This window comes from Panicum virgatum, chromosome 7K (genome assembly GCF_016808335.1).
Source record: "Panicum virgatum strain AP13 chromosome 7K, P.virgatum_v5, whole genome shotgun sequence".
NCBI classification, from domain to species: domain Eukaryota; kingdom Viridiplantae; phylum Streptophyta; class Magnoliopsida; order Poales; family Poaceae; genus Panicum; species Panicum virgatum.
The window spans coordinates 3,476,248-3,489,894 of NC_053142.1; the positions used below are offsets into that span (position 1 = coordinate 3,476,248).

At 44.4% G+C, this 13,647-nt stretch overlaps 1 protein-coding gene across 1 annotated transcript in view; it reads left to right on the top strand.

Moving 5' to 3' along the window:
- The window catches only part of LOC120643116 (loricrin-like), a 53,112-nt gene extending 41,189 nt beyond the window's left edge, over positions 1 to 11,923 (top strand). The window contains exons 2-4 of the mRNA XM_039919641.1: positions 10,362 to 10,653; positions 11,278 to 11,401; positions 11,900 to 11,923. Coding sequence (XP_039775575.1) covers positions 10,362 to 10,653; positions 11,278 to 11,401; positions 11,900 to 11,923 — 440 coding nt within the window. The remainder of the gene's footprint in view (positions 1 to 10,361; positions 10,654 to 11,277; positions 11,402 to 11,899) is intronic.
- Positions 11,924 to 13,647: the final 1,724 nt, after the last annotated feature.

Genomic DNA, 13,647 nt, shown 5'->3' on the forward strand with positions numbered 1-13,647 from the left:
TAGTGCCCCTTTCCTCCCCGCCGCCCCTCACCCCTCCTCCTCCACAGCAGCGCGAGTGGTGGCTAGGAGAGTTGACAGCACGGGGTGCAGCGGCCTGCAGCACAGCGGGGTGCACCAGCCTGCGCAGCGGCCTGCAGCCTGCATCGAACATTGTGGTGGGTGCAGCCTGCAGCGTGCCATGGCGACCTGCAGCACGGCGGGGTGCGGCGTGCTGCGTGCGATGGTTGGACGGCGCGTGTGGCAGGCCGGAGCAGACGTATAGCGCTCATATTTTTTATAATTTTTTTGGAATGCGATGGGGGTAACACTGCCGGTTGTGAAACCGGTGGTGATGGTCTGTATGGCCTCATTCATCACCGTTAAGTTAAATTCAGCGTCCCCAAAAGTGGCGGTGATGGCTATTTTGAACTGGTGGTGATGGGGTGCTAGAGCAGTGATAGGAGATCAAGATGGTAACCACCACTATGTCAAAAACTAAAAAAGAAGACACCTTAATTTGAGACGGGATAAGAAAACACGTGACCAACGAGAATAAAAGGCGGGCCGTGTTACGGTGCGTAATTGATAGTGTTTAACACCGGCCAAACACGTTAGATGATTTTCAACAAAAAACATGTTTGGGAACTGCTCGCCAAGTTCTCACATGCAGCACGATTCTCCTCAATCCCCCACCACGACTGCTGCTTCTGGAGGCCGGCTTATCCTCTCTCGCACCACAACAAGCCAACCACCTAGTCCGCCAGCGTGGCATTGCTGGCCATGGTGATCCCGACATCAAATTCAGTGGGAGATCCCACACCATGGTGACCCCGCCAGCGGGTGGATCCGACGATCCATTCCATCGGTTAGTCTTCACGAGCACTCATCTCTCAATCTAGTGGTTGCTTCCAACCGAGACATCTTTGTTCCGGATCTGCATGTAGATTGCGGCGCTGCGGAGATTCTCCAGGCTAGGTGAGCTGGTAGCGTCGTCGCAGCTTCCTCCACATGCCCTCCCTCATGATTGATGGCGCCTAGGATCGTAGTTGCGCAAGGATCCTCGTCGGCTAGGATCTGCAGAGCTTCTCCAGGCTTGGTGAGCTAGTGGCTGAGCTGCTTCCTCGGAACGACGGAGCTCGGGACAACTGCGGTTCAAGCAAGAAGAGATTTGAGCCCCACATCTCGAATTCAACATCCTGACCATGTTGGATGTCGTGGCCTCAGCCTCGACTAAGCCATAGGACCCCAATCTGGTGAGCAACTACTTCTTGTTTCTCTCTATCTGCTGCTACAGTCGATTTGTCCCGGTTGGGAACCTGGAATAGTCCCAGTTTCCCAACTAGAACCGCCTGGGGTCTTTTGATCCCAGGTTTGGGAATCAGGACCACTGACCACCTTTGGTCCCATTGGTAACACCAATCAGGACCAAAGGGGCTGCCAAGCCCGGCGGGGCAAGCAACCTACCAAAAGCTCCTTTTTCTTCTTTTCCTATTTTTCTTTTGATTTATTTCTTTTTCATTTCAATTTCACTTTCCTATTGGAATTCAAGCGGACTATGAACTCCACAAATATATTTATAGTAGGTCAATTGAGTACCCTGGTTATGGAACAAGCATTCCATACCGAGCCATCCAACCAGCCTCCGATCACCCCCCACCCGGACACTCCACGGCCCTACCCCGCGCGCCTGCTGGTTTCGTTCGCTTTTGGTAACTAGCATCCAATCAACCCGCTCCCCTGCTCCGTTTCTTTTGCCCTGCGCCGGCGGTTTTTGTTTTTGAGTCATGACCCCATTTCCCCGATAATCCCCAAACCCCCTCCCCCAAAAAAAAGATTATATCAATTCATTCCGGCCATCGCGCTGTCGTCCATTTCGAGCTTCGCAAGATCACACTCTGCTCCTGTTGTCATCGCCCACAATCATTTCCTACTAGCCTTCGACCGTCGGCCGGAGTCCTGCGACCCGATGCGTTGATCCTCCCCTCCGGTCACCATGGACCAAGATGGCAACACACCTGCCGCTGCCATTGCAATCTCCTACTAGTTCTGCGACCTGACGCCGCCGTCGACCAAGACGCCCGTATCCCTATATTATCACACATGATTTGTTTGTGTTGGCACAAATTTAGGGCCAACACACAAACGTGCTAGATCACGCAGCGACCGACAGCACAAATCGGCGCTGATGCTCAGAGCGGTCAGACCGGTTCGCCGGTGTAGAATGGCGAAGTCCGACAAATGCTCGCCCGGAAGGGACCCAGCTAGGGTAGGCGCACGTAGGGTTATTCTAGGATCGGCAGGCCACCTTGAATGCCTTCAAATGTCACGGAGATGAAGGAAGAACATCAGAAAAGGGTTGGAAGGAACTAGAGTTTGGAGATAAAAGTAAAGGCAATAAATATAAAGAAAAGTAATGTATTGACCGTGCAGTCGGTCATGCCATACCAGCTACGCCCAAACCGGTCAGACCGCTTGGTCAGACCTGTTGGTCTAGTCTGCTGCCTATTTTGGTTGTCAACATATGCCCCCCTATTCTTTGGTAAAGCTTGCGTGCCAAAGAACACTCTTTTGAACCAAAATTGTCTAAGGGCGATAATTATTAATACATCGGCCATTTTTTGTGCTAAGGGCGATAACATATTATCGGCCATAACTTGCTTTTCTTCAAGTTGATAACGAAACAACTTGCTTCGGTCTCCAAATTTTCTTCATGGCTACTGGTTTTATTGGCTCGACCTCCACTTGTTGTTCCATCGACTCTTGCTTGCGCAAACATTGCAGTCTTCATTTTTGGGTATGAGACATGCCTGAGGGACACCACCTCAGCCTTAAGTACTTTGAATCTTGCTTTGTATCCTTTCTACCCTCCTTGCTACAATCAAAATCCTTTTTGGCCAGATCGGTGCTAGCAACAATCGGTCTTTGTGGTGAAGCATGATTCGGATACATAGGAGAATATTGAATGTAATATGATTGCATATGCATCCTACTATAGTCCATAGGCATATAAAAATAAGTGTGAAACCAGGGAATAAACGGCCCATAATAATTACTTTGATGTGAACAACAAACCGATTGCTCTTGAAGTTTTGATGATGAACTCACATCCTTGGCTTCACTTGATTGCTTCTCCTTCTTCTGAGTAGTTCCTTGCTTCTAATGTTTGGCCAAGAGTTCTTTAAAACTCGGCCTTGTCTTGCTTTTGGAGGAACCCCCAAACTCACTGGATGCACCGGTCCGACCGGCCTTGGTACCGGTCAAACTGGTCAGACCACTGTTGGATCCGGTCAGACCGGTCGACTCACTGTCGGCCTTCTTCTTGTTTTACCCCCCGAGCGTTGGAAGTAGCTCGTAAAGTTTTGTTCTGCATCATCTTCTTCTCAGGTCTCTCTTCTCCAATGATCACATGTTTTCCTTTTGTTGATTCGGCTTGATTCAGCCGAATTAAAACTTTGGGATTTTTCAACTCAAGCACATGCGTAGGCATTGGAAAAGGATTTTGATCAATTTGCATTCCAGAAATAACCAACCGTCCTTCATTTATGGCTGATTGGATTTGTCTACGAAGAATATTGCAATCATTGGTAGCATGAGAAAAGGTATTATGCAACTTACAATAAGCACGCCGCTTCAACTCATCTACCGATGGAATAGTGTGAGAGAACTTAATCTTTCCAAGCATCGTTAATTCATCAGAGATTCTATCACACTTAGACACATTAAAAGTGTATTTAATTTCATCATGCCGATTTTTGGGAGTCGGCTTTAAAGAAGCACAAGTTCTAGGTTTATCGCTAAATGACCATACAAATTCAGTAGCATAAACCTCACTATTCTCATCGTATGAAGAATCACCATGTAACATATGCATACCAAGACGATCAGATTTAAATTTGGACTCTTTGCTTCAGTTTTCTTGAGCCAAAGCTTTTTGCAAAACTTGATTAATGGTTAAGAACTCATATCCTTCTAATTTTTCTTTAATATGAGACTTCAAACCATTAAGAGCTAATTCGGCAAGATCCTTTTCAGAAATAACCAAGCTATAACATCGATTTTTTATATCTCTAAATCTTCTAATATATTCAGCAACAGACTCATCATGCTTTTGCTTAATCGATGTTAAATGATATAGCCTCAACTCATTTTCACCATTATAAAAATGATCATGAAATTTACGCTCTAATTGAGATCATGTTTGCACAGAATTAGGAGCTAATACCGAAAACCATGAAAGAGCAGTACCAGATAATGACAAAGGGAACAATCTAATTTTTAAATGATCAAGACTACCATAGATTCGCATCTGTGCATTAAACTGACTAATATGCTCCCATGTAGTTCTACTATCCTCCCCAGTAAATTTAATAAATTCTGGCACCCTAAAATTCTGAGGATAAGGAATAGAATCAAAACTCTCAGGATAAGGCTTTTGACAAACAAGAGTTTTGTCCTTATGCCGAAATTTTTTTTAAACATAATAGCCAAATCTTTCTTATGCTTCTCAAGTATTTGATTAAAATAAGAGTCATTTGACTTTTGCATATTAACACTAGAATTATTCGGCATATGCGGTGCATGGTTCGGATGTGTATATGGTATTCGGTGCATATGACCATTATTTGGAACTACACTGTATGAATTATTCATTCTGCTAAAATCAGCTGAAACAGGAGGTACACTAGTAATTGGTTCAGGAGAAGATGGATATGCAACTAAAGCCCTAGAACCGGTCCTTCATGACCGGTCTGACCAGTCGGCGTGACCGGTCCGACTCCATGCACTCGGTAGTATTATGGGCCTTTCTGACCATTATAAAAATTCATCGGCATGCCATAATAATGCACATATGCTGCCGATGATTCAGGAGGCATGGTATTATACTGAAAAGTATTATCAACATTAAAACCAGGAGCACTACCATCATCAGTCAAAGGTTGTTTTCCTAATGATTTATCAATCATGCCTTTAACAGTAGCAAGTATTTTATTCTTGACCACTAACCACCAATGGAGAATTTTGCTCCAAAGTAATAGGATATATTGCAGCACTTACACTAGCACTTCATTTGGCTTGCTCCTCTTCATCTGAAAAGATGACCACCTCCTTGTCCTTTAAGACATCACCCTTCCAATTCTTAGAAAAGTGAGATAAGAACCATCGACGCTTTTCTTCAATTTCTTTTTCCTTGCGCCGTTTGTTCTCTTCTTCACACTCCTTTATAAAACTTCATAAGCTTGACGATCTTCGGGTGGCAACTCATCAACAGATGGTCTGCTGATGTTATCGGGATCGATCTCACTAGGATTCGACAGCTTCACCATGGTAGTAGATGGAGTAGACTAGATCGGTTTAAATAACCAAGATCTTTCTTCCCCAGCGGAGTCGCCAAAATGTGTTGGCGCAAATTTAGGGCCAACACACGAACGCGCTATATCACGCAGTGAGCGATGGCACAAATCAGCGCCGATGCTCAGAGTGGTCAGACCGGTCAGGGTGACCGATCAAACCGGTTCACTAGTGTAGAACGGCGAAGTCCGACGAACGCTCGCCCGGGAGAGACCCCATCAGGGCAGGCGCACGCAGGGTTGTTCTAGGATCGGCAGGCCACCTAGAACGCCTTCAAACGTCGCGGAGATGAAAGAAGAACATCAGAAAAGGGTTGGAAGGAGCTAGGATTTGGAGATAAAAGTAAAGGCAATAAACATAAAGAAAAATAATGTATTGATGTGTTTTTGATCGATTGGATGCGTCAATCGGCCGTGACCCTTTATATTTATAGGGTGGAGTGGACTTATCCCGCAAAAAATCTTGTTTACAGATCTAAATCTATAAAAATCTCTAGTTGTACTCGGACTCTGTTTGGACTGGTCAGACCGGTCGGTCGTGCCATAGCAGCAACAACGCCCAGACCGATCAGACCGCTTGGTCATACCGGTTAGTCTAGTCTACTGCTAATTTTGATTGTCAACAGTTTGTTTCTATTTCTTAAATCTATAGACGAATCAAGTGCGAGCTAGCTGGACTGCCGGTCGATGGTTGACAATGATTCTCCAACTAGCTGCCCGCATCCCGTGCAAATCGAAGACCCCGTGCTTGAAATTGCTAAGTTCCTCCGATTTTGCTCTCTGTCATCGAATCCCCACGGCCTAGATCCATTCCGCCGCAATCACTGCACCCCGTCCACAGATCAAGAAGCATAATGCACAGGAGAACGTGAATCAAATTTGTTTGCTTCTTTTATTTCACACGTAAGCATCTATTCAGTTTTCAGTGTTCACGTTGTGGATTGGGAGGTTCGTGATTTTCATTTTTGGGTTTGCAATTCTTATTCGAGCTGTTGATTTCATGAAATATGGGACCACCTCAGTTATGTTCAGATTACTGAAGGTGACATTGTACTGAATTCTATTCCATCCACTGATAACCTGCTAGTTCTACTCAGAACCTGGGCCCAAACTCTCATCCAGTGACCACTCAAGTGCTAATAGATGAACATCGAAATTGATACCAATTCCCAATCAGTTTCAAGAGGATTATAGTAAAATCAATCCTACATTTTACTGTGTTGATTTAATTTTTTTCTAAGCTTTTTACATGACAGATTAAGAGGAGAGCTCAAACGTGCTATCCTGATTGGATTCAGTCATATACTAGTAGCCAACAGCAGACCGAGCGTAGCTCGGTTGGTGCGACTCCCAGCTGGGGAGCGCACCCGCCCGGGTTCGAGCCTGGGCGCCTGCACGCTGGGGCGCGGCCCCTCTGTGGCGTGTTCCCAGGCCGCCTCTGGTGGCACCGGCTGGCCCCTTTGTGGCCTTGCCTAGTGAAAAAAAATATACTAGTAGCGAACAAAATTTTATCTTGTATTTCACCGAAATTATGTATCATTCACTGCCCATTCCAACATATGTACCTATCGTCCCTGTGGATGACACCTTACCTTCCTCAGCATAGGAACCATTTCCGGGGAGTACAAGTGAAGTCGTGATTCGTGAAGCCCATTGATGCGTCGGCTGCAGCGCTGCAGGATGCGTCTGGCTGTTTCACCTCTTCAGCCCGGCCAGTGCCGTTATTGATAAACCAATCAGACTCGGTGCATGTTGTGGACATATCTTGAACCGCAACAGGAGCACCTATGTGTCGGTCAAAAAATTAGAGAAGTAATTTTCATTCCAATTGGGTCTGTTCCATCACCACATGCTGACAGTGTTGATTATTTTTGCTCAATATAGTAGTTATTTATTGGAGAAATATATGAGAAGTGGAATAGGTGTTTATTATTTAAATACACATATGCCTATCATATGCAGTACGCTCTTTTACATAGGTGTGTTACTAATTGGCTAACCAAATTAGGCATAGAGCTGTGGAGTATAATGATCATATTTATTGGTTCTTGTGAATGTGCTGCTAAATCTCTCTGATTGTGCTTGCAGAAAAGGGAAAAAAAAGAAGCAGCAGGTATTTTCCAGGGGCATTCACCGTTCACCAATGAAATCAGTGTGTGGATATTCATCCTATGTGAAGACTGTCAAGTCATTATACAAATAATACTGTAAAAATTTAAAATTACTTCCTTGCTGACATTGTGGATATTACATTTTCTGTTGGAAAATTGCATCTTTGAACAATGATAATGCCAAACCATGATAAAGATAAATGCACTAAATTTCACTTACTTCATTAAATTTCAAAGTATGCTTTCAGAATAATTCCAGCACTTACCCACACAAAAAAATCTCTAGTACTTAACAATAAAATGAAAATTACTTCTAGGGGTTGTGAGTACTTACAGTGGTTCTGAGTTCAAATATTTTCTTGTTCTCGGATTGATGGAAATTACTTGTTTAAGATTTGTAAAAATAGATCTAAAAATGCTAAGAGTTGAAGACAGCAAAAGAAACTGAATAAGGGCAGGCTGATTGAGCTAAAATTGTAGTGTTACTCAAAGTCTTAACTACGAAAAAAATTTGTAACTTGAATTCAGATTTCTACCTTGTTCAACCCTCATAGTTTAGAATACCTTTTCTTTTTTGCATTTGCATTTTCCCCCTTGTGTTTGACTGCCTTACGTGATGGAAAATATGTATGTGGAATGTAGAAAGGTGTACAATGATCAGTGTAGTTACTAAATAACTATTCATATACTAGATAAGCAAGCATGGGTTTGTTCTGATTACTTGCAGTGGCTTCACTAATTAGTACTTTCTCCTGCTTTGTTGTCTGAATTTAATACATGATTTAGGATGATTTAATTTCTCTGCTCTCAGTTTACGTCTCACTTGTGTGCAGTGTGAGGACACAAGGAGCTGATGGGCAAGCTGGTTTGTAACAGCTTACACCTTGAGCTCCAATAATGGTGTCTCCGTGAAGATCATGGAGACCATTGTTTGAGCCATGGTCGAGTCATTGATGTTCATCAGCTGGGGGCTGGGGAGGTGCGCCCCATGATCTTTTGTGGCATCTCCTCTATCCAATTGCTCGTGGACCTCGACAAGTTTGGCCATTGGAATCAGAGGTTACTACTCCTAAAGGATGCATTTGGACCTTCTTGGATTTTTGCAAGAATAATTTTCCATGATTATATCGTCTCACCACCAGTTTCTTAAATGCTAGTTTATTTTGATCTACTGTTCTTGATGCTCTATTTCGTATTTCCAACCGGATTGTTGAAGTGCATAATGGAGAATGGATAACATAAAGTAGAATTGATTCTTTTACTTACTGTAATTTCAACTGTAAGATATTCGTATGTGGAACTCCATGTATGCTGCCCCTGATTGAGTTCAGATTTTCCTAGATCTAAAAAAGACCAGGGCTAGGGATGGCGGGTTCTATTTTACAAAATAATAGGGACTGAAACAAAAGAAAAATGACTTTTCTGTAATTACTTTCGAACTAGCATGGACTGTAGGTTGATTTCCAGGAAACTGGGGGCTACATTGCAAAACATAGTAGGGTTGACCGTTATAGGGCTGCTGACTAAGGTTAGATTGGATGTTGGCCCTTAGAAAACGATCGGACGGCTCAGAGCGGATCGGGGGTTTGGGAGGCGGCGTTGTGTGCGACCGGCGGCGGCACACGGCGGCTCGCCGGAGAATCGCATAAACACGATCTCGGCCACGGTTTTGGGTGCGGGTTGGCCTGGAAGAGAGAGGGCGCAATGGGGAACGCATCTACAGAATCCGGAAGGTGAGCTAGAGGCCGAGCAGGGGGCTTCGACAGTGAGCACTTCCGCACAAGGGAGAGTGAAAGAGAGGGAAAAGAAGGTGGAGCAGCGTTTCTCACCCCGCGGCAGATCACTGGGGACGGGCGGATGTCGAGGGGAGGCGGCGAAGGAGCGGGTCAACGACAGCCCTAGCTCAAGTAGAGCTCCAATGGCAGCCCGCTAGGGTTTGTGGGGGCGGCGGCCGCAGTTTCGGCAGGGTTTGGGAATAGGACGACGCATTATATATATAGGGGAGAGGGGCCGGCATCGCCGTGCGGGTGAAGGCGTGGGGCGACGGGGCACGGCCGGACTCTGGTTCGAGTCTGAGCCAAACACATGGAGGGAGAAGGGCCCAACCGGTGGGGCCCGCATGGCATAGAGGGAGAGGAGTGAGGCGTCAGTCTGGGCCGGGAGAAGTGGGCCAGAAGGTCTAGTATGGCAGGGAAGAAAAAGGAAAGGGAGAGGGAAATTTGGGCCGGGATAAAAAGAGAGAAAGGGGAGAGTGGAAAAAGGAATTAGGTTTTGAAATAAAGATCAAGTAAATTCAATTCAAATTTAAATTCAAGAAATTCAAATTCAAATTGCAACTCAAACAAATAAACAATGCAATGCACCATGACACAAGACAAATAGAAAGATTTTTTAAATTTAGAAGACAACAAATTATTTTTTATACTAAATTCCCCGTGAAGAAAACAAATGTTGGAACTTTTTTAAAATTAATATAAAATCATTGTTTTTTTAGTTTTAGTTTTAGTCAGATCCTGGAATCCAACAATTTCAGAGTATGACACACATAAACCTAGCAAAGCATTTGGGGGTGTCAGTGATTTAATCTGTTTCTTATTCAATTTAAACATTCTGTCTTTCGTCTGATTCAGACATCTTGACCTTTCACATATGTTGAGGTTGGTGCAAAAGGTATCAATGCACGTGTAATTTTTGGTGATGGTTGGTGCATATAAATCATCCAACATCAAAATCCAGCAGTCTTGAGTTTATGGGTGGGCATTCGGGTAACCCAAAAATTTCGGGTCGGGTTTTTCAGATTTTGAAAATTATTACCCGAAATTTGTCCGAAAAAATGAAAACACGACATTTCGGGTACCCAAAAATTTGGGTTCGGGTTCGGGTAACCCCGAACTACCCTGATTTCAATGAACTGATCCACCAGGACATGAGATCAGTGGCGGCTCTGCCAGGGCGCCCCGCGGCGGCAGCTCGGCCAGCGACGCGGTGACCGGCAGGGACGGGGGCGTTGGCGGCGCAGAGACCGGCGAGGGTGTTGGAGGCTCGGAGACCGGCAGGGGCGGGGGGCGTTCGGCCGTCGGGGTTGGGGACGCAGAGACTGGCGATGGCGGGGGCAGCGGCACAGGCTGCACCCGCGGTGGCGGAGGAGTCAGGACTCGGGTGCCGGGGGACCAGGTCGCAAGGAGGCAGGCGCGTCGGGACTCGGGCGCTGGTGGGTGAGGTCGCGAACTCGCGAGGAGGCGGCGGCCAGCAACCTGCGTGGGTGCTAGGGTTAGTAGGATGGGAAGATAAGGTTGTTTGGTGGTTTGAAACCCGAATTACCCATAATAATTTCGGGTACCGGGGGTTGGAACCCGAATTACGGTTCGGGTTATTCGAGTTCGGGTTTTTTGGGTACGGGTTCAAGTTTTTCTGGTTCGGACTTTGGGTTTCGGGTAATCTGCCCACCCATACTTGAGTTATAGGTCAGCATTGCATTTGCGCTGAGAGCAGTGGAGCCCCGGCGCCGCCGTCCCCGAGCGCCGGCGCCGCCTCCCCCGAGCCCCGGCGCCGCCGTCCCCGAGTGGAGCCGCCATCTGTGAGCCCCGGCGCCGTCCCCAGTCCCGGCGCCGCCCCTGCGAGGATGGTAGTTGACTCTGCATCTTAGCCGGTTAATCTCCATTGGAACATTGTGCTAGCAGAAATTTGAGCTTTGCGAGTGCATACACGTGAAATGCCATCACATTGTGCTAGCAGAAATCTGCATGCAGAAATCATCAAGCGCTAGCAGATCACCTGAGCCTATCAAGTTTTTCATTGCTGATTCCTTCTATTGTTCTGTATTTCCGTCCAACTTGCAGGTATGTGTCTGCTGGAACAAGCTGGCTGAATGGTGCTTTTAGCAAGGTCGCCAAGGCTGGTCATATTGCTGGCTCAAGAACCAGAGAGAAGTTCCAATTAGCGGTGACAAACCTAACAGCCAAAGTAAGTGGTAACTGATAATTAGGACTGTTGCTTACTAAGTCAGTATATACATTATAGTAAAGCATGCCGTATAGATTCAGATTATGGAAATATGTAATTTTGGTAGCTAAGCATCATTGTTTCACAGTCATGGCTAGTGTTGCATAATTCATTCAATCAGTTGACGTCCACTTTGTACATATGTAGTAGACCCAATCCTGATTTAGAGTTATTGCCAGGTGACCAGGTCACTGGCTCTTAATAAGCTAAATAAAATGTGACCTTGAAATGTCAATGTATAATATCTTATAGTACATGAAAACACTTCTCTTAGTCATATTCTTCTAGCTACAAAATCTAATTTATCACATTAGTATTCCTCACCATTATAGGGCATGAGTTATCATAGCAATATAATACCATTTTACTGATAGTCTGAACTTTAAGTGGCTCATATTGTTTCCTGAATATATTTCAGGAATGGTTGGTTACCTAACTTCTTTGGTTCTATGACTTCAGTTAATTCTTGAAATACCAAGGTAACTGAACTTATATTCAATTTTCCCTTTTTGCCTAGCTCAAGCTTTCAAAGCTGCAGGTAGAGAGCATAACGCTTAGGATCATTATTAATGCATGGTGAGCTTGGCAGTCCGGAAGATCGAATATTTCATTCTTTCTATAGGTAAATGGGATAAAGATAAATCTGGTTGCATGGTGAGCTTGGCAGTCCTACTTAAACCATCCTTCTTTCTTGCATATTCATATAGGTACTGACATCACCAATAGGATAGTTGTAAGCCTACCAAGGATGCTACTTGCAAATCACTTAATAATGAACAAGGATAAATACAGTTGTAGTGGTTTCAGACCTTCACAGTGATAAACCATATCGAAGTAGTGAATAAAATGGATTTAGCTGTTGCTGCTGCTCTCTTGCAATTTTGCTTTGTAATTGCTCAACTGTTGAAAGATAAAATTTTCAAAGAGGAAGCTTTTTGTTAAACTTTATTTTAGTAGTTCATGTCATTTCTCTTTGCTGATTTAAGGTTATGAATTCACAAGTATAGTGTTCAAATTATATCTACGAAATGCTACCTTTGTGTCATCTATGATGTCATCTGAAATAGATACCCAAATGACTAATTTTCATGACTAATTACATGTCTGCACTATTGCACACATCAAAGCATTATGTGCCATGGCAGCCATAGGCCATAAGCTGTTCCTTTTTATGTTATTATGCCAGCAACTAGATACCTGAAAATTATTTTTACTTATCCTTTTGAGAAAACCAAGCTTCTTTACTTAGATGCAGGAATAATTGAGTGATTTTCACGATTCAAGTCTTGTCGTGGGAAACAAGCTGAGAACAATGCGGGGAATGATAGAGGGACCCCTGGTAATGTTGAGTACATCATATTTGTAATGCATAGATCATATCAGTTCTTATCAAACATTGTAATATATTTTAGTGCATGGACTCTTTGTTTTAATTTCGATGTATATGAACTCTTTGTTTTAATCTTGATGTATGGACTCTTTCATTTAATCTCGATGTATGATCTGATATAGTTGAATTCTGCTACTGTAATTATATATTATATATGTTGTACAAATGATGCAATATTATTATATGAAAATATTTTTTTTGATAGGAAAAAGGTCTTCACCGCCGGTTCCAAACACAAACCGGCGGTGATGGGTGCACATCACCAACGGTTGGCGCATGCATCACCGCCGGTTTATGAATCGGCGGTGATGAACCCCTCCATCACGGCGGTGATGGCCCCGCTATCACCATCGACTTAAATCCAACGGTACCCAAAACTGTTGGTGATGCACTTTTAGAACCGGCGGTGATAGGGGTGGCTGTAGTAGTGCCATTAATAATTTGGTGGATGGCAGAGCAGTACGCCAACGATATCGTGTTGTTTCACATTTGCACTATTGGCAAGCTTTGTAGCTTTCATGCATCCTAGACCGCTCAAAGAGGGCAGGCGAGAGAGGAGATTTGATACAAAGTTTCCATGTGTCCAAGCCCTGGAAAAATCGCACATGGAGGTCGGGAAAGCACAATTGTTATTTTCCACGGGAGATGACCACTGTTACAAGTGGAAATAAGTTGCCCAAGTGATATCACCGCTTCCTGTTACCGGCGTGTAAATTTAATCTATACTATAAGAGTTGAAATAATTGAAACTCTTTTTTACCAAGATTAGGCCCATCGTACCTCTCACAGAGATCTCACTTTTCAGGCCAAAAGGTTG